Source organism: Elephas maximus, chromosome 8, assembly GCF_024166365.1.
Source record: "Elephas maximus indicus isolate mEleMax1 chromosome 8, mEleMax1 primary haplotype, whole genome shotgun sequence".
NCBI lineage: Eukaryota > Metazoa > Chordata > Mammalia > Proboscidea > Elephantidae > Elephas > Elephas maximus.
Genome location: NC_064826.1, coordinates 6037227 through 6063708, shown reverse-complemented (window position 1 = coordinate 6063708; position 26482 = coordinate 6037227). Strand labels below are relative to the sequence as shown.

The window sequence follows — 26482 nt, the reverse complement described above, 5'->3', positions numbered from 1 at the left end:
TTATTCTAGAAAGATTAAACAGCCATTTCCTATTCTCTTTCTTCTTAGCCCATATCCAAAGAGTAGAATCTTAACAGCAGCCAGCTGAAAAGAGAAAAAAGAAAAAGAATAACAACTTTATACTGCCTCCGATCAAAGGCTGAAGAGACCTCCCTCTCAAAATAAATAAATAAATAAAAATAAAGAACCCAAAATACAAAAAACCAAAGGCCTCCCAGGGGCATCACAGAACCCAAGCCACCTCCAAGACTTCAAATCAACGAAAGCTTGTTGCTGTTAGATGCCATTGAGTTGATTCCAACTCAGCAACCCCACGTGACAGAGTAGAACTGCCCCATAGGGTTTTCTAGGCTGTAATCTTTTTTTTTTTTTTTTTAATCTTTACAGGAACAGACTGCCAGGTCTTTCTCCCTTGGGGCCTCTGGGTGAGTTCAAACTGAGCCAACCCTTTTGTTGGCGGCCAGGCACTTAAATGTTGTGCCACCAGGGCTCCTTAAAGAAAGCTTAACATCTTTTTTTGTTTTTTCAATGCCTGAACTTGCGGACGGGATATGAGGAAAGGTACATTTGCTGCTTTATCTACTCTAGAAAAGAGGTCATGTTACTACTAATACTGTTCTACTCCAGTAATTACTATTAGTACAATTTATAAAGTACTTTACCCATAAGTTATCTACATTTAAGCTTAAACGTACTTGTAAACTATGTAATGTAATCCCATTTCTTATATGAGAGTTTAAGTCTCCAACCCAAGTTACACATACTACAAATCATAAAAACAGGATTTAAATCAAGATTCCTGGACTCCAGTTCTTTCTACAAGACACCTACATCATCTCTACTGTATAGCTGCCTCTTCCCATTTTTTTTTTAATCGATTTGCACATTTCTTTATGTTTGGAGTAGTTGGCATATTTAAGGGAGTTCATTAACTTTCTAATGACATTTTTTTTTAATGTTTATCATTTACACCTGCCATGCCATTCTCTCTTATCTCTTAGCCCTAGAGTATGAGGTAAGTTGGGGAAGAGGCATAGCTCCAAAAATTTCACTGCATTATCTATAGACTTCAAATGGGCCTCCCTGATGACCACACCAGGTCCTTATGAAGCCACTGGCCTGTCTTCTTGGTGCAGAGTAGAAGTAACACACGGTGGGATCAAGCCCATCATCTGGGCCTCATGAAAATCTGAACCGCTGGGCAAAAACTGGCTGGGCATACATAACATGCTTTCTGATAGTTCTCTGATTCACAGCTTCTGTCATTTCTCACTCTCTCTGCAGATGAATTATCCTCACATTTTTTCAATGGGAACAAATAACCAGACGTGGGTGAGTGAATTTATTCTCCTCGGCCTGTCCAGTGACTGGGGCACTCAGGTGTCACTCTTTGTCCTGTTCTTGGTCATGTACCTGGTGACAGTGCTGGGTAACTTTCTCATTGTTCTTCTGATAAAACTGGACAGCCGACTCCACACACCCATGTATTTCTTCCTCACCAACCTCTCCCTTGTGGATGTCTCTTATGCCACGAGCATAGTCCCGCAGCTATTGGTGCATTTTCTTACGGAACATAAAGTAATCACCTACCTGAGCTGTGCAGTCCAGCTATTTTTCTCCCTGACCTTGGGCGGGATTGAGTTTATTCTACTGGCAGTGATGGCATATGACCGCTATGTGGCTGTGTGTGACCCCTTGAGATACTCAGCCATCATGCATGGAAGGCTGTGCACTAGGCTGGCGGTCTCATCCTGGGTCAGTGGCTCCATCAACTCTCTCTTGCATACTGCCATCACCTTTCAACTTCCCATGTGCTCAAACAAGCTTATTGATCACATATCTTGTGAAATCCTAGCTGTGGTCAGGCTGGCTTGCATGGACACATCCTCCAATAAGGTTGCAATCATGGTTTCCAGCATCATCCTGCTGATGACACCATTCTGTCTTGTTCTCTTGTCTTACTTCTGGATTATCTCCACAATCCTAAAGATCCAATCCACAGAGGGAAGGAGGAGAGCCTTCCACACATGTGCTTCTCATCTCACAGTGGTTGCCCTGTGCTACGGAATGGCCATTTTCACTTACATTCAGCCTCACTCTAGCCCCTCAGCTCTCCAGGAGAAGATGATTTCGCTCTTCTACGCCATTTTAACACCCATGCTGAACCCCATGATTTATAGTCTGAGGAGTAAGGATGTGAAGGGGGCTTGGCAGAAGCTCTTAGGACAAATCTCTGGGTTACCATAAAAACTGGCAACTTGACAAATCATGAGCATCACACAGAGAAAAGAGCTTTGCCTCCGTGTTCCCCGCCCAAGTCAGATAAGACAGGTATAGAGTGCATCACCCTGGAAACCATGAAGGAGATGATATACCATGTTCTGGTGATGTCAGGCGGAGGATATTTTTTATGTCAGACAATCATGTTCTGTAAAGTTAAGCACTTCTGTATTAGACTCTCCCTTGATTACTGAAGTATTAAAACAAACGAAATTATTTTATTGTTTTGATTTGTAATGTTAGTTGCAATCTTGGACCTATTCATGGATCTTTCCTTGGACCACTAGTTTGTATTCATCCACAGTTTGAAAAAACAAAATACTGTGTTTCCATTGGGAACAAAATGCATTTTCACATTTGAATACTCACTAAAAATAATGATGACATATGTAGTCACAGTCAGTTATTCCGTGAGTCACTATTCTGAGGTAATAGGAGAAGAGTGTTGTGACCGATGCTGATTAAAGTGTTTTTGTGCTGGACCTACTACATATGGACATGAAGTCATTGTCTGAGTGGTAGAGTTAATTCAGTGGGGAACATCAACTACAGGTCTTGGTTTACCCTGGTAATGACACAATCAAGTGTTTTTTGTACACAGTGGCTTTGCTGGTAAAAAAAAAAAAAAAAAAGATGAAATTTTAGCACTGCTAAAGAAAAAATTTATTGTAGGTTTGAAGGATACCATCTAGAATGTTAAAACTGTCCAATCTCTAGAAAATAAGTGATTTCTCTCTCAAACTTTAGAAAGAAACAAACACTTAAGATACGAGATAAATGTAAAAATGTCAAAAACCAAGAAAATTAAACCCATTACCATCAAGTCAATTCTGACTCATAGCAACTCTGTAAGAACAGAGTAGACCTGCCCCATAAGGATTCCAAGGCTATAAATCCTTGAGGAAGCAGGCTGCCACATTTCTCCTATGGAGCACTGGTGGGTTCAAACCACTGACCTTTCAGTTAGCAGCCAGGCACTTTAATCACTGCACTAGCAGGGTGCCTTAAAAACACTGAAGACATATTTAATCTGTGAAAAGATAGATTCCTTGGGCAAATCCAGTGGAAGGTAATACAGCTTTAATGTAAAGTTTTGGTAATCAGGATGGATCAGTCAGTTGTGCAGATATTACCCTCAAGTCTACATATGAAGAACTTTCTAGCATCTTCTAGTATCCTCCTTTTTTACTTCCTTCTAGTTCCCCTTCCCCATTCCCAAATATACACACACACAGTGCCTTATTGAGATGGTCTGGGTTGGAAGTGGACCTTATTTCTGATGAAAACCCGAATAAGGTAAAAGAATGGGACAAATGATGGAACAAGTGATAGATAAGAGAAAGGAGGAGAAAGGATATAATAATAGCCCATCTTCTTACTCCCTTAAAGGAGTCTCAAACAGAGTCCTCCTTTCTTCCCTCTGTCTCTTCTTTCAGTTGGTTGATTTGCAGTTCTTCCATTCACTTACCATCAGACTATCACAGCATTTCAAGGTTCTAATAGACTTGAGGGTCCTATAAGCCAAACTCCACCTGATAGTCAAAGTTTACCTCAAAACTGATATAATACAAAATGTTGTGAACTAGGTAGGCATCCCAAAAAGTGTTGACGACAGTAGACTGTCTTAGTTAGTAGTGGTGCTATAACAGAAATACTACAAGTGGGTGGCTTTAACAAACAGAAATTTATTTTTTCACAGTTAGAACTCTAAGATTCCAAATTCAGGGTGTCAGCTCTTAGGAGAAGGCGTTCTCTCTCGGCTGGCTCTGTAGAAAGGTCCTTGTCTCTTTTCAGCTACTGTTGCTTGACTATCTTCATGTGGCTTGGCATCTCTCTTCATCATCTCTTCTTGCTTAATCCTTGCTTTTACATCTCAAAAGACATTGATTTAAGATACGCTCTACACTAATGTGGCCCTGCTGACGCAGTAGTTGGGCGTTTTTGACTGCTAACCGAAAGTTCAGCAGTTCGAATCCACCAGCCACGCCTTGGAAACCCCACAGGGTGGTTCTGCTTTGTACTGTAGGGTCGCTATGAGTTGAAATTGACTAGATGGCAACAGGTTTGGTCTTTTTCCCCCCTACATTAATACTGCCTCATTAACATAAAAAAGAAGACCAATTCCCAGATGGGATTACAACCACAGGTATAGGGGTTATGACTTACTACACATATTTTGGGGGGACACAAGTCAATTCATAACAGTGGACTAAGTTTCTGATGGTGTTAATTCAAGAAATATCAAGGAAGTTTCTACTATGTGTCAGTGACAAGAAGTGGTTATGGGACTGTGAAAGAACACTAAAACTGAGGCACCTGGAATGACTAAGCAACTGGCCCAGGTTTGAATCCAAACTTCCTTTGCCTTATGTTCCTTTTCTTCTGCTGCTTTCAGAAGATGTGTACCCTCCCTTGAGTGAATCATGCTTAATTAAGTCTATGATAAAAACATTTTGTTCCCAGAAAGAATGCTTGTAACTGATGTATGATAAAGTTATAGTTTATGGTTAAACAAATGATAAGAACGTTGCAAGAGGGCAATGACGAAAATATTCCCCCAAAAGATGTTTGTGTGTGCAGTTTACTTGTGCAGAAAGTCTGTGATGGAAAATAGATTAACTCACATTATGAAAAGTTTAATTGTGACTCATATGTAACTCATGCGTAACTCCCAGCCCTCCTGATTGATGTGTTACCCAGTCCCTTCTGTATAAAAATCTCTGTCCTCTTTTCAGACTTTGGAGCACTGTATAAATATCTCTCTCCCCTTTTTGGACTTTAGAGCACTTAGTATTTTACCAAGTGTTACCCCAGCTTCAGCTGTTACAAATCCAACAATAAACCTCTATCATTTCTCTCCTTACAGGAATTCTCTTTATTTTTCATACTTTGACAGACACAACCTCCAATAAGAGGCAGTCCTGGTAATTAAGAATTTGACTTCACAGTAAGGCAGCCAGATAAAGAAACAATTATAATGCAGGGTGGTCCAAGTTCCAGTGAGAGTAAGCCCAGGGGGCTACAATGAAGCGGTTACAATGCAGTGTGGTAGATGCTACCATGAGAGTAAGCCTACAGGCGTATAGGAGACCATTAAGTGATGGCAGAAGACTTCCTGTACAAAGAGACCTTGAGGTTGAGAGCTGAAAGGTGAGAACCAGTTATCCCCAAGATTAACACTGCAGCCAAAGAGCAACCTCTGCAAAAAAAGCAGAGGTAGGAGACAGCATGGATATGCCAGAATGGCAGGGGTTCACCATGCAGGGAAGAGGAGGGGAGGTAGTGAGGATGAAGCAGCTGGTAGACAGGGGTCTCACCATGGAGGGCACTGAATGGCATGTCACATTTGAACTTTATTCTGAGTGCAACCAGGAGTATTAAAAGATTTTTAAACAGGGAAGTGACCTTATACAATTTTAATTTTTTGGGGGGATTTTTTTTTTTTTTGTACCTTAGGTGAAGGTTCACAGAGCAAACTAGTTTATCATTAAATATTTAGCACACATATTGCTTTATGACATTGGCTAACAACTCCACGACATGTCAACACTCTTCCCTTCTTGACTTTGGGTTCCCTATTACAAGCTTTCCTGTCCTCTCCTGCATTTCAGTCCTTGCCCCTGGGCTGTTGTGCCCCTTTCATCTTTTTTTTTTTTTTTTTTTAATGGGTCTGTCTAATCTTTGGCTGAAGAGTGAACCTCGGGAGTGAGTACATTACTTAACTTAAAGTGTGTCTGAGGTCCATACACTTAGAGCTTCTCCAGTCTCTGTCAGGCCAGTAAGTCTGATCTTTTTTTGTGAGTTAGAATTTTGCTCTACTTTTTTTTCCAGCTCTATGTGGCACCGTCTATAGTGATCCCCGTCAGAGAGGTTAGTGATGGTAGCCGGGCACGATCTAGCTGTCCTGGACTCAGTCTGGTGGAGGCTGTGGTAGATGTGGTCCATTAGTTCTTTGGACTAATCTTTCCCTTTCATGTTTAGTTTTCTTCTTTCTTCCTTGCTCCTGAAGAGGTGAGACCAGAGGAATATCTTAGATGGCCACTCACAGGGTTTTAAGACCCCAGACTGTACTCACCAAAGTAGAATGTAGAGCATTTTCTTTATAAACTATGTTATACCAGTTAGGCTGGATGTTCCCTGAGACCATGGTCCTCACAGTCCTCAGCCCAGTAATTCGGTTCCTCAGGAAGTTTGGATGTATCTATGGAGCTTCCATGACCTTGCCTTGTACAAGTTGTGCTGGCTTCCCCAGTATTTTGTACTATTTAACCTGTCACCAAAGTTACCACTTATCTATTATTATCTATGTAGTGTTTTTCCATCCCCACCCCTCCCCTCCCTCCTAGGGATTGTTTCTTTTTATGTGTAAAACTTTTCATGATTTTTTACAGTAGTGGTCTCATGTAATATGTATCCTTTTGTGATTGACTTATTTCCCTCAGCATAATGCCCTCCTGATTGATCCATGTTATGAGGTGCTTTGCAGATTCATCATTGTTCTTTATCATTGGGTGGCACTCCGTTGTGTGTATGTACCATAGTTTTTTTATCCATTCCTCTGTTGATAGGTATCTAGGATGTTTCCATTTTTTGCTATTGTGAACAATGCTGCAATGAATATGGGTGTTCATATGTCTATTTATGTGATGACTTTTATTTCTGTAGGATATATTCCTAGGAGTGGGATTGCTGGATCATATGGTATTTCTATACCTAGCTTTCTAAGGAAGCTCCATATTGTTTTCCAAAATGGTTGTATCATTTTGCATTCCCTCAGCCTCTCCAACGTTTGCTTTTTCCCTTTTTTTTTTTTTTTTGATTCATGCCAGCAATGCTAAGGTGAGGTGGTGTCTTTGTGGTTTTGATTTGCATTTCTCTAATGGCTATTGATTGCAAGTATTTCCTCATGTGCCTGTTGGCCACTTTAATGTCTTCTTTGGTGAAATGTCTGTTCATTTCCTTTGCCTATTTTTTAATTGGATAATTTGTCTTTTCATTGTGGAGGGGTTGAATTTTCCTGTAGGCTTTAGAGATTAGAACTTTGTCTGATATGCAATAGTCATTTTCTTTTTCCCCCAGTCTATAGGTTCTCTTTTTACTCATTTGGTGAAGTCTTTTGATGAACATAAGCATTTAATTTTTAGAAGATGCCAGTTATCTAGCTTATCTTCTGGAGTTTGTGTGCTGTTGGTTATGGCTTGTATCCTAATGCCGTGTATTAGGGCCTCTAGCATTGATCTTATTTTTTCTTCTATGAACTTTATACTTTTTGGCTTTATATTTAGGTCTTGGATCCATTTTGAATTAGTTTTTGTGTATGGTGTGAGGTTTGGGCCCTGTTTCATTTTTTTGCATATGGACTTCCAGTTTTGCCAGCACCATTTGTTAAAAAGACTGTCTTTTCCCCATTTGATGGACTTTGTGCCCTTGTCAAAGATCAGGTAACTGTAGGTGGATGGATTTATATCTGGGTTCTCAATTCTGTTCCATTGATCAATATATCTGTCATTGTACCAGTACCAGGCTGTTTTGACTACCACAGTTGTATAGTAGGTTCTGAGGTCAGGTAGTGCAAGTCCTCCAACTTTATTCTTCTTCAATAGTGTTTTACCTATCCAGAGCTTCTTCCCTTTCCATATAAAGTTAATGATTTGCTTTTCCATCTCTTTAAAGAATGATGTTGGTATTTGGTTGGGGATTGCATTGTATTTGTAAATCGCTTTGGGTAGAATTGTCATTTTCACAATGTTGAGTCTACCTATCCATGAATGTGGTATGTTTTTCCATTTATGTAGATCTCTTTTGGTTTCTTGTAGTAGTGTTTTGTAGTTTTCTTTGTATAGGTCTTTAAAATTCCTGGTTAGATTTATTCCTATGTATTTTATTTTTTAGGAGCTCCCATAATAAAAAAAAAAAAAAAATTTATTTTTTTTTATTTTTTATTATGGGTTATTATAAATGAAATTGTTTTCCTGATTTCCTTTTCATCATTGTCTTTATTGGTGTATAGGATTCCAACTGATTTTTGTATGTTTATCTTGTATCCTGCTATTCTGCTGAGTCTTTCTATTAGTTCCAGTAGTTTTCTCGTGGAGTCTTTTGGGCTTTCTAGGTATAATATCACATCATCCACAAATACGGACAGTTTAACTTCTTCATCACCAATTTGGATGCCCTTTATTTTTTTTCTTGCCTTATTGCTCTAGCTAGGACTTCCAGCACAGTGTTAGATAGGAGTGTCTTGTTCCGGTTCTCAAGGGGAATATTTCAGCCTCCCTCCATTAAGAATGATCGTGCATAGGTACCCTTCATTATGTTGAGAAATTTCCCTTTCTATACCTACTTTATTGAGAGTTTTTATCAGGAATGGGTGTTAAACTTTGTCCAGTGCCTCTTCTGCATTGATTGAGATGATCATGTGATTCTTTTCTTTCTTTTTATTAATGTGGTGGATTACGTTGGTTGGTTTTCTAATGATGAACCATCCTTGCGTACCTGGTTGTGGTGTATTATTTCTTTGATATGATGTTGAATTCTACTGGCTAGAATTTTGTTGAAAATTTTTGTGTCTATGTTCATGATAGATTTCGGTCTGTAATTTTCTTTTTTTGTAGTGTCTTTACTTGGTTTTGGTATCAGGGTTATGCTGGCTTCATAGAATGATTTCAAAAGTATCGCTTCCTTTTCTATGTTCTGAAATAATTTGAGTAGCACTGGTGTAAGCTCTTCTCTGAGTATTTGGTAGAATTCTCCAGTGAAGCCATCTGAGCCAGGGTTTTTTTTTTGTTGGGAGTTTTTATTACCTTTTCAATTTCTTCTCTTGTTATGGATGTATTCAGACTTTCAGCATCACTTTGTGTTAGTTTACGTAGGTAGTGTGTTTCTAGAAATTTGTCCATTTCCTCTGGGTTTTCAAATTTGTTGGAGTATAATTTTTCATAATACTCTGTTATGATCCTTTTTATTTCATTTGGGTCCTTTGTAATATCCCCATTTCATTTCTTATCTGGGTTGTTTGTGTCCTCTTCTGTTTTCCTTTGTCAGTTTGGCAAGTAGTTTGTCAATTCTTTCAAAGAGTCAACTTTTGGTTTTGTTGATTCTTTCTATTGTTTTTCTAGTCTCTATTTCACTTATTTCTGCTCTGATCTTTATTATTTCCTTCCTTCTTGTGGCTGTGGGCTTTTTTTTTTTTTTGCTGTTCTCTTTTATTTGTTCGATTTGTATAGCTAATGCTTTGATTTTGTCCCTTTCTTCTTTTTTGATGGGTGCATCTGTTGCTATAAATTGATCTCTGAGGATTGCCTTTGCCGTGTCCCAAAGGTTTTGGTGTGATATGTTTTCATTCATTTGATTCTAGGAATTTTTTGATTCTATCTCTGATTTCTTTTATTACCCAGTGATTGTTAAGCAGGGTGTTATTCAGTTTCCATGTAATTGATTTTTTTTTTTCCTTACTCTTCCTGCTGTTAATTTCTACTTTGATGGCATTGTGGTCAGAGAAGATACCTTGTATTATCTCAATGTTTTGGATTTTGTTGAGGGTTGCTCTGTGGCCTAAGATGTGGTCTATTCTGGAGAATGTTCCATATGCACTAGAAAATAATATGTACTTTGCAGCTGTTGGGTAGATTGTTCTGTATATCTAAATGAAGTCAAGTTGGCTGATTGTGGCCTTTAGATTTTCTGTATCTTTGTTGAGTTTCCTTCTAGATGTTCTGTCCTTTACCAAGAATGGTGTGTTGATGTCTCCTACTATTATTGTTGAACTGTCAATTTCTCTTTTCAGTGCTGTTAGAATTTGTTTTATGTATTTTGGAGCCCTGTCATTGGTGCATAGGTGTTGATTATGGTTATATCTTCATGATGGGTTGTCCCTTTAATCATTATATAATGCCCTTCTTTGTCTTTTACTGTGGATTTTGTTTTAAAGTCTATTTTATCTGAGATTAGTATTTCCACACCTGCTCTTTTTGGGTAGCTGTTTGCTTGATATATTTTTTCCAACCTTTGATTTTTAATAACGTTCGCCTTTGTTTCTGAGGTGTGTCTCTTGTAGACAATATATTGATAGACCCTGTTTTTTATTTTTATCACTTCTGTCACTCTGTATCTCCTTATGGGTGCATGTAGGTCATTTACCTTCAGTGTAATTATTGATAGGTGTGAGTTTATTGCTGTCATTTTGTAGTGCTTTATTTGTGGTGCTGATGTTTTCTTTGTTCCTCTTACTCTCTGGTGCTAAATTCCTTTTGTTTGTGGATTTTTTTTCCATTTCTTTTGTTTTTGTAGATTTTGTGTTTACTGAGACTTTATGTTTTTCTTCTTTATTTTGATGAGTAGGTTTGTTAACTCTCTTTGTGGTTATCTTGAAATTTACCCTTCTCTTCCTACATTTGAACCAGTCTATTTTTTTTTTATTATCACTTGATATTACCTTGCCTTCCTCTCCAATAGAAAGTTCTGTACGTTTACCATTTATTCCCTCTTTTATTGTTCTGATGTTGTTGTCATTCACAGATTAACCTCTCTGGTTCCCTGTTGTAATTCTTTTGGTTTTGGATAGTCCTTGAAAGTTCATTTCCTAGGTTGGTATCTGGCTGGTATGATCTTGTGTCCTAGATTCAAGCTGTGGTCTATGATGATGTTTGTTCTCAGACTGAAGGACCCCCTTTAATAATTCTTCTAAGTTTGATTTGGTTTTTACGTATTCCCTTAGTTTCTGTTTATCTGAAAATATTCTAATTTCACCAACATATTTGAATGAGAGTTTTGCAGGATATATTATTCTTCGTTGGCAATTTTTCTCTTTCAAGGTTTTAGATATGTTATCCCATTGGCTTCTTGCCTGCACAGTTTTTGCCAAATATTCAGAGCTTAGTTTTATTGTTTCCCCTGTGTATGTGACTTTTCATTTTTTTCAAGCTGCTCTCAGGATTTTTTCTCTGTCTTTGGTTTTAGAGAGTGTGATTATGATATGTCTTGGTGATTTTTCTTTGGGGTCTGTCCTATACTGGGTTTGTTGAACTTCTTTGATGGTCAGCTTTTTATCTTTCATAATATTAGTGAAGTTTTTTTGTCAGCAATACTTCAATGATTCTCTGTGTTTTCTGTTTTCTCCCCCTGTTCTGGAATTCTGATTATTCACAGATTTTTTTTTTTTTTGGTTGTATCCTATATAATTCTCAAGGCTTCTTCATTTTTCTTTGTTCTTTTTTTCTGATTTTTCCTCAAACTAAGTTGTATCCAACTATTTTTCTTCAATTTTGCTCACCCTTTCTTCCAGTGTTTCAAACCTGCTCCTCAACCCTTCTATGAAACTGTCCATTTCTGAAATCCTGTTGTTTATCTTTTGGATTTCTAATTGTTGTTTTTTGTTTGACTTCTAGTTATGAATTTATTTTGTTCTTGTATTATTTTACTGAATTCTTCCATTTTTTTGTCTGTTCTTTCCATGAATTTGACTATTTTTTTCCCTCATTTTTGTCTGCTTTTTGCTTCAACTCTTGGATAGCTGTGAATATTATAGATTTGAATTCACTATTAGGTAGTTCTAATGCCTTTTCTTCTACTGGAAAGTCATCTGGTGTTTTATTTTGGATGCATACTGGAACCATCCTGTCCTTTTTTTTTTTTTTTTTTTTAATGTGTTTTGATGTTGTCTGCTGTCTTTGGGACACACGGTAGCTATTTTCTTCATTCACTGATTGTATATTTGTTTGTTTCATCCTGCTTTTTTGTTTTATTTGGTTATGTCTGAGCATGTGGTTTTGCATGCTTTGTTGTTTGTTCTTCTGTGGCCAAGATACTTTTCACCTCCTTGTCCAATGGGTAGCGCTAGTCGCTCAGCTATGGTGTGGCAGGGCAGGTCCAGCTGAAGATGAGGGGCTGGGATGGGTTGTTTGTGACCTATAGTAGGGCCAAGAGGGTGGGCCAGGAATCAGTGCAGGGCAGGTTCCGGTAGGCCATACTTGTGATACTTGGGGGTGTGATGTTCAGTGCATGGTGCAGGTAGGCAGGAAGGAAGTGAGAGGTTTTGATGTGTGGAGCTAATAGGGGTATGGGAAAGAAAAGAGAGAGAAGAGAGAGACAGGAGGCAAAAGCAAACAGGCAAAAAGACACAGACAAACAAAAAAGACTGCTAAGGGAGCTTGCCATTGGGATGGAGAGATGAGAAACCAAGAAATGGAGAAAAACAAAAAGAAAAATAAAAGGAAAGAGGAAAAAGAAAAAAGTATATAAAAATTAGAAAGAAAAGAAAAGCTCCCAAGGATCCCACCAGTGCAATGGCAAAGACAGGGGAAGTGGCTAACATGCAGCACAGTACAGCCTGGCTAGAAGGGGCTCGCAATCCACAAAGAGGAAAACAAAACAAAACAAAAAAAGGCTCTGGGTATTCCACCAGCATGGCGGTGTGGTCTGGGGAATCATTTCCCCAGCAGAGCAATGCTTCATGGCCTTTCAAGAAGAAACAAAGCTAGCACAGGGAGCCAGGTGTTTGAGAGAAAGGAGGGGGAGGTGATGAGAGGCAGGGAAGAAACCAAAAGAAGCAGAAAAAAGCAACATCAGCAACAAACAAATGGCACTGATGGAGCCAGCCATTGTAGGCAGGGTAAATCCAGGTGGCACAAGGCCGGAGCTGGTGCCTCCTGGCCAACAGACTGCAGCCGGTGGGAAGTGGTAGAGGCTCAGTAGGGGGGAAGAAAGGTGGAAGGTGGGAAAGTGTATATTGCTCATTACTGGATGCTCTGTATCCTGTTTGGAGCTCCATGAAGCTGCTCTCCCATACTCCCTGTACACCAGTCTCTGATGTGGGCAGGTAAATTCAAGCAGCAAGGACACTGCTCTTCCCAGCTGGCTGAGTGACTGCAGCTAGCTAGGAAGTGGCGGAGGCCAAGCAGCAGAGAGGAGAAGGAAGGGGGGTGGAAAAGTGTATGTTGCTGGTTACCGTGTGTTCTGTCGCCTGCCGGGAGTTCCATGAAGCTGCTTTCCTGTACTCCTTGTCTGCTGATCTCTGAAAGAAGTCCAAGATGGTGAATCCGTGCTGAGTTAGCTGATAGGGGACCTGCGCATGTGTCTCTTTTCACTCGCTCTTCTTTGTCAGTTTCTTATTCCATTCAGTGCTTTGCTGAGTTCTTTAACTTTTCATTTGTTGATGAGGCTTCTAGGATTGACATTTGCCTCTGTTTACTTAGTTTTTCAGGCCTTTGCTGCAGAAGGGCTGCAAGGTGCTTCTGTCTGTAGTGCCATGTTGGCTCCGCTGCTACAATTTTAATTTTTGAAATATCACTTTGGCAATTGAATAGGAGGAAAAAAAGATTTGAGACAGGGAGGCCAGCTACAGGCCTTTCCAGTAATACTGATTGTATGTTACATGGTCTGAACTAAGGTAGTGACCTTGGGGAGAGAGAAAAGTAAAGCCAGGCCATGTCATTTAAAAACAGATTTCAGAGAGATGCTCCATCTTTTTCCAGGTTGGCATTCCTGGAATGGTGAGACTAGACATCTGTGCCTTGTTCCTGATCTTAGAAGGAAAACAAGCTCTCACTAGTGGGAATTATTTTAGTGGTAGGTTTCCTTTGTTGCCATTTTTCAAGTAGAATACCTTATCCTCTTTTTCCTAGTTTGCTGAGAGTTTTTATCATGGATGTATGTTGAGTTTTTTGAATAGGTTTGTTTTTGCTTTTGTTGAATCACATTGTTTTACCTCTTTAGACTGTTGATATTGTGAAGTACATTGGTTAACTTTTGAATAATGAACCAGCCTCACACTCCTGGACTAAACTTCACTTGATTATGATGTGTCATCATTTTTAATATTCTTTGATTCTGTTTGCTAATGCTTTGTTAAGAACTTTTGTACTATATTCACAGCATAGTGGTTTATAGTTTTCTTTTCTTGTAATGTTTTTTGTCTGATTTTGGTATCAGAGTAATGCTGGTCCTATCAAATGAGTTGGAAAGTGTTCCCTCATTTCCTGTTTACAGGGCATGTATATTTAGGATAGTTATGTCTTCTTTGTGAATTGACTTATCATTAGTCAATAATTTTTATCTCTGTTAATTGTCTTTGATATTAATATAGCTACACTTACTTTCTTTTGATGAGTATATTTATGGTGTATCTTTTTCATCCTTTTACTCTTAACATACCTACATCTTTATAGTTAAAATATGTTCCTTGTCTTGCTTAAGTAGCTCTGCTTAGATAGACCACTTACATATAATGTAATTATTGATGTGATTGGATTAAAATCCATCATATTGCTAGTTTTTCCTATTTGTTCCATATGTTTTTGTTCACTTTTTCCTCTTTTCTCACATGAATTTGAGTCAATTGTGTATTTTTTATGATTGCATTTTATCACTACTAGTTTAGTTTTAGTCATTGTAAAATAAAATTTTGGTGGTTGCTGTAGAGTTTACAATATACATTTTTAATTAACTCCAGTCTCTCTTAAAAAGGGAGCCCTGGTGGCACAGTGGTTAAGAGTTCAGTTGCTAACCAAAAGGTCAGCAGTTCAAATCCACCAGCCACTCCTTGGAAACCCTATGGGGCTATTCTACTCTGTTTTACAGGGTCGCTATGAGTCAGAATCAACTCCACAGCAACAGGTTTTCTTTGGTGATTTTTTATCTCAAAAAGTTTAATACATTTAGTGAATATCTAAGGAATCTTCAGATGGTATACTATCATTTGCTTCCTTCTGTTTTCTTCCCGATATTTTTATAAGCAATTTTACTTCCACATAAGCTGTAAATATCAAATACATTGTTATTATTTTTGATTTAGAAAGTCAACCATCTTGTAGTGTGTTAAAATTTTTTAAAAAGGAATTATACGTTAATCTTCCATTTTCCTGTTTTAAATCTAGTGTCCTGTTTGGAATCATGTTCTTTCTGCCTGAAGAACTTCCACTGACATTCATTGTGGTGGGGGTCTGCTGGCAACGAATTAGCTCAGTTTTTGTTAGTATGAAAAAGTCTTTGTTTTCCCTTCATATCTGGAAGAAATCTACTCTGCATATAAAATTGTTGATTGACGGCTTTTTTTTTTTCCTGTCAGTTCTCTAAAGATGCCACGCTATTGTCTTCTGTCTAGGAGAGATTCTGACAGGAAGTCAGTTTTCCTTTGGATGTTTGTTATTCTGTGTGTGATGTGTCTTTTTTTTCCTCAGGCTGCCTTTAAGATTTTCACTTCATGTTTGACTTTTGGCAGTATGAATACGATGTGTGTAAATATGATAGGATTCTGTTTGTTTTCAGTTACTCTTTTTGGTTGAGCTCTTTGAATAAGTACTTTAATTTCTTTCATTATATTTCTCATCTGCCATTTCCTCAAATTTCTTCTTCCCCAGCTGTCTTAGTTTCCTTCTTGGGATTTTCCAAGTACGTGTATGTTAGATTTAATGTTTTCCCACAACCGTGTGCATTCTCTTCTGTTTTTTTTTTTTTTTCATTATTTTTCTCTTTGTGCTCTAGTTTTGCTAACTTCCACTGACTCATCATGCTCAGTGATGGGTTCCTTGGTTCTGTTGAGTCTTCTCATAAGCCTGTTGCAGACATTCTTCAACACTGTGACTGTCTTCTTCATGTCTTATATTTCCATTTGACTCTTTTGTATAGTTTTCAACTCTCTGCTGAAACACCTCATGGATTTATGCAGGTTATCCACCTTTTCTAGTGGATCATTTCACTTATTCATGAGAGCCATTTTAAGATCCCTTGTGATAGTCCCTGTATCCATACCATGACTGACCCTCGTTCCATTAATTACTTTGTCTGGTGTCATGGATTGAATTATGTCCCCCTCCAAAATGTGTGTATCAATTTGGTTGGGTCATGATTCCCAGTATTGCATGGTTGTCCTCCATTTAGTGATTGTAATTTTATGTTAAAGAGGATTAGGGTGGGATGTAACACCCTTTCTAAGGTCACATCCCTGATTCAATGTAAAGGGAGTTTCCCTGGGGTGTGGCCTGCACCACCTTTTATCTTACAAGACACAAAGAAAAGGAAGCAAGCAGACAGTTGGGGATCTCATACCACCAAGAAAGCAGTGCCAGGATCAGAGCACATCCTTTGGACCTAGGGTCCTTGAGTGGAGAAGCTCTTAGTCTGGGGGAAGATTGAAGAGAAGGCCGACAGAGAAAGAAAGCCTTCCCTTGGTGCTGATGCCCTGAATTTGGACTTTTAGACTACTCTACTGTAAAGAAATAAACTTCTTTAAAGGCATCTGTTTGTTGTATTTCTGTTATAGCAGCACTAGATGACTAAGACATCTGGTGACAGTGTTTTTTTCTTGCTTTTTCTCTCACTTTTAATTTTGTCAGAAACCCAAACATTCTGTGTAAAATGATAGAGTCTGAGAAAGATAGTATTATGCCTTGAAATTGGCACATCTCTTCTTATGTTTGTCCTACAGTGTTGTGTGTGGGGGTGTAGGAGTCCATTCAGTCAGTGGTCAGACTAGGTTTGAGTTTTGGTTATCCTCAGTGTACCAACATTTGCTCTCTACATTTCCTCAGTGCCTGTTGCTGCTTTCCTTAGATCTGCACTATGGAGGCTTTCTCAGGCTTTCCACCCTGGCCCCAAATGTTCATGTGAGGACATTAGAAGTCTGTGGAGAAAATCCCAAGGGTAGGTGTGAACACTGCTTTTGTCTGTGGTTCCAAGAATTCCATACTCACAGTAGCCTACACTCACCCTTTATAAAATAAAATTTTAACTGAAATCTTACTGGCTTGTGTGGTGAACTCACTTCCCTCCTGTGTTCTGGCCCAGGAAGGCTCACATTCTGTCTTCCCTTGAAGGCACCAGTCTTCCCTAAGGCTTTTTGCTGGTTTACTTCACCATAGCTCTCTGATGAGTTCAAGAACAGTTATGATTTTATACATTGTCCAGATTATTCTTGTTTTAATATGGAAGTGATGCTCTCTTTAGCTTTCTACGTCCTAGGTGGAAGCTAGAATAAGCTCAGCTACTTTTTAAAGTGTTTTTTAATAGGCGATGTATAGGTAGGGGAAATGTGTGCTAATTTTCCTAAGTAACTTATATCCATGGCCAATAATGCTCTTTAGGTCAAGGTACTGTAAACTGAAAAACAAAAACAAAAACTAATTATCTGGAGGCAGCTTACACTATTATATGCATGTACTTTGGAGCAAATAAATTGGTATATTGATGCTCTTCCTGCAAACACACGCCTAGACTGGGTGTTTTACATCTTTTTACGGGATGCTATTATTTTCAGAGCTCAAGTACTACCAGGAGAAACACTCTATGGTGTCCATCATTTTACACAACACTCACAGAGGCCTGATAGACTACAGATGTCTCATGAGTAGAGGAAAGGGCATTATGGAGCCAAAGGGGGCAGTTGAATATTTCAGCAGGATTGCAGGCAGGCCCACTCACTGCTCATCAGAACAGGAGTATTGAGAGCTACAAGTTGGGTTTGGGTTACAGGAGAACAACCCCAACCTCAGGAAGCTGGCTTCTCTGGCATTTGAGAGTGACCTGAGGTTGCAGTGGACGTATTGGAGGGGAGGGGCTGGAGGAGAACAGCCTTCTGCAGGGGAAGAAGGGCAGCATCTGAGGCTCTGCCCTTGAGGGCTGGAACAGGTGACAGCAATTAAGGTTAATGCATGAGGTCCCTAAGGGACTCTGCCATCCCTGTGTCTTCAATGCAGCCACTGGCACACTTGATTAGCCCTGAGTTTGAGTCATTCTCAAGGCTCCTGTGAACTTCCTCCCAGCAGTGCTCCTCACAATGTGAACTAGTCCGATGGGATTTCTGAGCCTGAGGTCCCAAGGATCCTGGATACCTAATCTCAGTGGTCCACAACTTTGTAGAGGGAAGCACTTTTCAGAAACCAGTTCAAACTAAGATTGAAGCAACATGTCCTTTTTGTCAGGTACTGATTAGTTTTTGAGAGCTCATGGTAAAAGTGTCAACAGAGGGTTGATATGGGGGCTTGGAGAGAGCAGAAATTAGAACTGATTTGACCTATTATGGACTTTGGATCACATATATGAATCATGATGAGTAGAATCTTCTCACCTTTAAGGATTATAGAAAATAACTTTGCAAAAGATTGAGGCTTGGGTATAATTTTGTTCAATAGTTTTCTCACTTCCAAGATTTAGTCCTAAGAAATAGACAAAAGAGAGGGAGAGAAAGAGAAAATACTTAGTGATAAAAAATGGAGATGCTGGGAATGAATTCTGAATCTTTGGGGGAAGACACTTAGGAGAGAAGAACAGAAGTATAAAACATTTAGTTAGGTATTGATAGTTATGAACAGGTAGTAGGAATATATTCCGTTTTCAGAAAACTTGTGGATTATTTTTTTAAAAATTTCTTATCTCACCTATTTCCCTAAAAGTCTGTATACAAAATATTTTGATTTTCCTGTCAATAATGAAAAGTTGAAATGTAGGATAATTAAATGGTTTGCTCAAAGTCACAGACTGCTCACAATGTGAACTGGGACTAGAATTGTGGTCTTCTGACTCTCAATTCAAAGTTGGCACCTCAAGAAAAAGATGTGGGGATTGCACTGTGGTGAGTTGCCAGACTGAGGGAATTAGACTTCAGAAGAACAGCCCAGTCTTAGCTGCAGGAGATAAGAGAAATAAAGAAGATGAGCATTTACAGAATAAAGCTATGATAAAATATGTCATGGAAGGTAAATTTCAGGGCTACACACATTGAAGAAACTGGATCTAAATAATTGGATTCAAATTGTGTGAAGTCAAGCAACCAAATTCAGGCAGGAAGTAGATAACAAAACCCCAAAGAGGAAAAACTAATTTCCTTCTCTGGATATCAAATCATCTTTGAGACATCACCCACTCAATGGTCCTGGAGCTCACTGCCTCCAAGTATTAAAAAAAAAATTAAGATGATGCAAATAACCCTGCTCATTATGGATGCACTCAGTGTCTACATCGGCAGGGTCTTCTACTTTGAGTCAGAGGGATCTTTTTGTAAACAAAAGTGCCATATCTATGACAGCCTGACAGTGAAGAGGTGTGGATCTGAGTGATTAATGTCTGAGCTCTCCTTCCATGGTAAGGGCTTTCATTTGTTCCATCTAAGATCATGGAGAGCCCCAATAAGGAGGCCAACTGTGCTTAAGTTTCGGTGGAGTGTTATTAAAGACGGTGTACAAACAAATTCAGGTGAGATGAGGTTGCTGGGCTCTTACTACTTAGCTGCAAGGCGTCATCTCTGTAATGGATGGTAGATCACTCAGGAGATGGCCTTAGCCTAAAGTTTTCCTCTGTTTGGGATTGGATTTTTGAGGCTGATCCATGATTTTGTCCAACCATACATAATTTGACTTGGCATCATTGGTAATCAATGAAAAGGATCTGAAATCTAATGCAATGCTGAAGGGTGAGGCATTGAGGAATCCTTTTATAGTGTGCACATCTCCCAAGTCTCCCAAATCAATATTTTTTTCCTAATGTGCTGGAAAAGGGAGAGGATAATTTATTGGAGCAGACTGACCTAGAAGTGGAAAATGTTAGACAGAAATGTGGAATACACTCACCGAGGCGGGGTAATAGAATATGGCATTGAATGTTGCCAAGTGGAAAAGAGACCCAAGTATCAAGCAAAGACAAATCAAGTACTTTGGAGTGTTGGTCTATATATTAGCAAAGGAAACTAAATGCTAGTTCTGAAGAAACAGGAAATATTAAAAGTTGATAAGCTGTGTTAACAGAAACGTCAGAAGATGAGAGAACTGAAAATGATGATCCAGACTGTGTGGCAGTGTTAGAGTGAAAAAATGTGTTGGTTTTATTGATTTTGTCCGTGTATCAGGATTCCCACCTTTCTTCTGGTAAACACTGCTCATGGACTCTTCAAGGTCTTCTCATTACTACTAGAGCAGGAATATAGTAAAGACGTGGTAAAGGGCTACAAGGGCACTTTATGTTGAGAAGTCATATTGTTACTTGGGCTGCACCCTTGCCTCTCAGGCACCCTGCAGATCTGTAGATAGCTGGGCATGGATGGACTCCCGTCTGGGGAATCAACTGGTAAGAGCTTAAGTATATCATAACAGATTAGTTGAGATATGCCTAACATTCATGATTCCAAAATACCACATTTCCAGCAAACATGAAAAACCACTACCTGAGAATTTACCAATAGAAATACATTTAAATTGATTTTTGGTCTTGAGTTTGGTGATATTCCTCCTAAGATAGGGAGAGCAAATGGCAGTTTGGAGCATGGGGCATTTATAGTGTACGTCAGGGCTTCATGCAGAGAGTTGTACAGAATGACATGAAGTTATTTGGCTCATAGATGGAGATAATAACAGTAATGTGATGGATTCAGTAAAAGGAAAACAGAAACATGCTGAAGTCAAACTATGTCTGCTCTAACCACATAAAGGCTGGTCTAGGCTTTACATTAGACAAAGATGGGACTGGGTAATGCAATGGTTAATGTACTTGGCTGCTAACTGAAAGGTTGGAGGTTTGAGTACTCCCAGAGGTACCTTTGAAGAAAAATGTGGTAATCTATTTCTGAAAAATCAGCCATTGAAAACCCGATGGAGTACAGTTCTACTCTGACACACATGGGGTTACCATGAGTTGGAGTTGAATCCACAACGAATGGTCTGGTGTTCAGAGTTTTTTATTCATCACCTTCTTGTTCCAGTGACACGTATTTTCAGCTAAAGATGTTATAAGGGAGTAGGAGATTGGAACAATAGGAAAAGGAATTGTGGGTGGCTTTATGGAGGTAGAATAGATTGAAAACAACATTTAATTTGTTACTTCAAATTAGATTTTTAGAATCAAGAAAATACTATATTTTCCATGGAATCAATGAACAGATCTCCTTTATTTAAAAAAAAAAAAAGATTACAATGATTACCTTAAATTCAACTTTTAATTTAAATGTATTATGTCAAGCAAGGAAACCCTGGTGGTGCAGTGGTTAAGAGCTATGGTTGCTAACCAAAAGGTCAGCAGTTTGAATCCACCAGGTGCTCCTGGGAAACTCTATGGGGCAGCTCTGCTCTGTCCAATAGGGTCGCTATGAGTCGGAATTGACTCCACAGCAAAGGGTTTGATTTTCGGTTATGTCAAGCAAAAGAGTTGTGTGAGAAATTCAAAGATCTATTTCTCCGTCTTTACTTCTTTGTCAGAGAAGAATATTTCAGTCCTGATATTTGATGTAACTAATAATTACTGGATAATGGGAGAGGGCACATGGAAGTAGTTTTAACTAGGGCCAAACAGAGGTAACATTGTAACAGAGGTCTTTGCTGTCCTTAAGTGTTCCCTGTCCTTTCCTCCAATTTCAGTGTCATTCCTAATCCTCATTCTCACCTAAGGCACTTGATCTCCTACTCTTACACAACCTGTTGTAAAGTATCCATGGGAGCTGATACACTAGTTACTTCACAATCACTTTAGGTACTTCATATGTTAAATCTCCCATACAGTATTTTTCATTTTTAAACATTTCTCAAAAAGCATAATGGACATAAAAGCAGTAAAAGAACATAAAAGTAATATACCAGTAATACCGGAATTTTGAGCAGGACACTAAGGAAGGAGATAATTTTTCATGAAATATTTCATGGCATCTTTCATCTTATATCATGTACTCTGCCTACTTGTGATGGCCACAGTAATTACCCTACATCCACCACCATGCATAAAACACGGCCCAAGGAGGCCCTTCTTCCCTCATAGGGCTTATGGCTAAGGAGATAAACCACAGGTTGGGGCCACTCTCAATACCATGTTTTGAGTGGGCAGTGTGATTGTTAGTTTTTGCATAGCTTTAGAGAGCTCAACACATACATATAGAGAGATGTGGTTTGAGGTTTGTTGAGTAGGAGAGAAAAATGACTCAAAGACTGTAAAATAGGAGTTTATTGTTTATTAAAGGAACACAAGGTACCTGGCATAAAGACAAAGCAGCTGGTGTTGGGAAGGATACTGAGAAGAGGATGCAAAACAGACTAATACAGGAGGAAGAGCTAAACAGGACTGACTCTAACTGTCTTCATTGTTTATCACCTGCTATGAACATCAGTTTAAACATTTTTGATATCTTGTTTGTATAGACAAATGGAGAAAATATTCTCAAATGTTTCTCTTAGTCATTTAACTTCAGTGAAAAACACAGGTTTAAGGAGAACTACAGATCCTACAAATTAGTTAGAGCTGGAAAGACCAAGCTCTGGCTTCCTGACAGGAATGGTTACATATGAAGCACTCTTAGTCCCTACTGTACGGTGAAGCCAGAGTAGACCCCAGCTCTATTTAGCCGAAGCTGAGATGAAGGTAATATAGAGACAGTATTAACTGTGGGTGTGTAATCATCTAGCCCCCACATGCTTCTCCTTTCATTTGACTTTTCAACGCCTGTTGCTATTTCTATATTCTTTATCTACTGTGATGCATGGATGAAAGGATGAATGTTATGAGGAAATGGGCCTGGTAGGTGGACACCAATCATTTGGGAACTCTGGATGTGAAAGGAAGAGAGAATCAGCATGGTCAGTGCATAGCAAACTACCAAATTGAGGGGTCTGCAAATTTTTTCTAATGAGGGAGGAGGAGCCACCCAAGAGCAAGAGAGACCATAGGATGGTGGAGAGGGTGAATGAATGAAGGAACAAAATCCTGAAATTGATAGATAGCATGAAATGAAATATTAGCCCAATTATCACCACTAAATCATGGGCACCTGCCCTGGTCAAGTCACACATGTAGGAGCTTTAGCTCTTGCACCCATTAGATTTCCCCACAACCCTTTCAGTTGACCAATATTACCCCACATCTTAAAAATGAAGAAAATAAGAGGATAAAGTACTTGCTCAAGGCCACAGACATCAGAAGAGTTGTGGAATCAGAGCAGATGCTGTTGGGCTCCAAAGCTCGTGTTTCTTCTAAGATGCAACATTGCCACTCCGAGAAATGTGTGATGTTGTTTGTGTGTGTTGGGGGGAGCAGTTAATATGATCACAGGAGTCATGAGCTTCCATATTCTCAGGAAGTCTGTTCAGTGGAGCACAGGAACATATGCTGTTACAACTATCTGATCCAGGGTCTTCTCTCCATGAAACAGGTCAACTCTTTGAGCATAAGGAAGAGTAACATTCATCCTGGAGATCCGGGCATCTAGCAAAGATGGCACCTTGTAGATGTTTGTTAAAGTAAAGGAAACAGGTGTCTACTTTCTGATGTACATCTGCTGTTTTTTTGATGGCTCAGGGTTTGAATCTGAACTTCTGCTTTGAAGCATGTAGATGCATTCTCAGGATGATCGTGGCTAAAGGTGAGAAAGTGAGGGGTGGTGGTGGAGCTATCATGCTAGGGCAGAAAAGGAGGAACTGTTGAAAATGGGATGAGCTATTGAGGTGGACACCAGGAAGAGGATTCATAGGAAATAGATGTAACCATTTGAACCATATTTGTAATGACGTTTCTGGAAACAGTTATTTTATTTGGTCCTTCGTCAGGAATGAGACTTAAAGAATGGGTAGTCTCTATTCATCAGCTCAGATGCCCCAGCCTGACCTCTGTGTGGCTTCCGGGATGAGCCGAGAAGCTCTATTTCAGCTCCCAACCCCACCTGCCTCCTGTATCTCTTACCCTAGTTTTTGTTCACGGCAATAAAAGTGAAGTTAGTCAGTAGGCAGGCATGGCATCATAATAAGTTCTACAAAATTTTTGTTTGTTTGTTTGTTAATGTTAACTCTTTCTATTTAATGTCCAAAACTGATGCTATAACATTTTAGCTCTGCTTTTTTGAGAAAGCACTTGCTGAGTGAGAAAAAAAGTAAAAAGGAAATTCCATTGCAATGTGCTCTACATGAATTCATGTCTCTTTGCTATCTTGGGCAATGAAGAAGGGTCCTTAAACATTTCCTTTCTCTTCTTTTCTTGTATCTTGAAAGCCTATATAACTATATTTTTATTTCAACCTATGGAAAAAGAGTAGATTCTTGGCAGCAGTAAGTTGGAAGAAGACATAAAAGAAAACACACAGGATACAATTACCAATCCTCTACATTGTCCCACTAAAGACTTAAGGATCAAAAGGCAATCGAAAAGACCAATGGTCCCCCAAATCCTGAAAGTGTTCAAGCCTAACCCCAAGTCCTCAGATCTATTAAAAATTGCCTCAAATTTTATTGATGTCTGAATTTTGGAGAGGAAAGTACTTTTGCTACTTTATTTACCCCAGTTTAGAGGTCCTGTCACTAGTATTACCTATGCTACCATTACTACCAATAACCATTTATAAAGTACTTACCCCACAAGTTACCTATAGGAGCTCAAAGGTAATTAGGGGTAATGTAATATCATCTTGTATAATATAACCTTAAATCATTTTACATATAAGAGTTTGTGTTTCTATCCCCAAATCATATAGATGACAAGGAAAATCTGTTTCAAACCTAAGCTCTCTATTCCAGATCTTTCCATTAGACCTTTGCCTCTTCCCAAACTTTTCCTTTTGTAATGAATGTGTGAGTTTCATTATGCTGGGTCTAAGTCTACACATTAAGGTAGTTCTTTAACTTTCCAAACACACTTTCCTTCATTCTTTATCATTTCACCTGTCATTGTCACCTACCATCCTATGCTTTCCCTGGAATTTCAGCTAAGTTGGTAAATATGTACAACTTCTAAGAATTTATTTATTATTGGCAGGTTTCAACTGAGCCTCCCAGAGACCACACCAGGTCCTTACAAAGCCACTGGGCTGTCTCTCTGGTGCAGAGTAGATGTAATGCATATTCGGACCAGGCATATCATCTGGGCATCATGAATGTCTGAACCACCAGGCAAAGGCTGGCTAGACATACACAACATGTTTTTTCATGGTTCTCTGATTCAACAGCTTCAGTTATTTCTTACTTTCTCTGCAGGTGAATAATCTTCATGTTTTTTCATGGGAACAAATAACCAGACGTGGGTGAGTGAATTTATTCTCCTTGGCCTATCCAGTGACTGGGGCACTCAGGTGTCACTCTTTGTCCTGTTCTTGGTCATGTACCTGGTAACCGTGCTGGGTAACTTTCTCATTGTTCTTCTGATAAGATTGGACAGCCGACTCCACACACCCATGTATTTCTTCCTCACCAACCTCTCCCTTGTGGATGTCTCTTATGCCACGAGCATAGTCCCGCAGCTATTGGTGCATTTTCTTACGAAACATAAAGTAATCACCTACCTGAGCTGTGCAGCCCAGCTATTTTTCTCGCTGGCCTTGGGAGGGATTGAGTTTGTTCTACTGGCAGTGATGGCATATGACCGCTATGTGGCTGTGTGTGACCCCTTGAGATACTCAGCCATCATGCATGGAAGGCTGTGCACTAGGCTGGTCATCTCATCCTGGGTCAGTGGCTCCATCAACTCTCTCTTGCAGACTGCCATAACCTTTCAGCTTCCCAGATGTCCAAACAAGCTTATTGATCACATATCTTGTGAACTCCTAGCTGTGGTCAGGCTGGCTTGTGTGGACACATCCTCCAATGAGGTTGCAATCATGTTTTCCAGCATGGTCCTGCTGATGACACCATTCTGCCTGGTTCTCTTGTCCTACATCCAGATCATTTCCACCATATTAAAGATGCAGTCCACAGAGGGAAGGAGGAAAGCCTTCCACACATGTGCTTCTCATCTCACAGTGGTTGCCCTGTGCTACGGAATGGCCATTTTCACTTACATTCAGCCTCACTCTAGCCCCTCAGCTCTCCAGGAGAAGACGATTTCGCTCTTCTATGCCATTTTAACACCCATGCTGAACCCCATGATTTATAGTCTGAGGAATAAGGATGTGAAGGGGGCTTGGCAGAAGCTCTCAGGACAAATCTCTGGGTTAACATCAAAACTGGCAACTTGATGAATCATGAGCATCACCTAGAGAAAAGAGCTTTCTCTCTGTGTTCCCCACCCAAGTCAGATATGACAAGTAGAGAGTGCATCACCCTGGAAACCATGAGGGAGGTGATGGAGCATGTACTGGTGATGTCAGGTAGGAGGCTGAGTTGTTGTGCTGATGTGAAGAGTGTGTGAGTTTTTTTTGTTTTTTAATGTCAGAGCATCAAGTTCTATGAAGCTAAACACTACTGTATTAGCTCTTCCTTTCCTTACTCAAGTATTGAAATGAAAAAAAACTGTTTAATTGTTTTGATTTGTGACATTA

At 39.3% G+C, this 26482-nt stretch overlaps 2 protein-coding genes across 2 annotated transcripts; both read left to right on the top strand.

Moving 5' to 3' along the window:
• Positions 1–1308: 1308 nt before the first annotated feature.
• Positions 1309–2247, top strand: LOC126081904 (olfactory receptor-like protein OLF3). Its single transcript, XM_049894094.1, has one exon. The coding sequence runs from the start codon at positions 1309–1311 to the stop codon at positions 2245–2247; it is 939 nt and encodes a 312-aa protein (XP_049750051.1).
• Positions 2248–25225: 22978 nt separating this feature from the next.
• Positions 25226–26179, top strand: LOC126081909 (olfactory receptor-like protein OLF3). The gene has a single exon (XM_049894100.1). The coding sequence runs from the start codon at positions 25226–25228 to the stop codon at positions 26177–26179; it is 954 nt and encodes a 317-aa protein (XP_049750057.1).
• The last annotated feature ends 303 nt before the right edge of the window (positions 26180–26482 follow it).

Coding starts and splice junctions, on each gene's coding strand:
- LOC126081904 (XM_049894094.1), top strand. CDS start 1,309: ATGGGAACAAATAACCAGACGTGGGTGAGTGAATTTATTCTCCTCGGC.
- LOC126081909 (XM_049894100.1), top strand. CDS start 25,226: ATGGGAACAAATAACCAGACGTGGGTGAGTGAATTTATTCTCCTTGGC.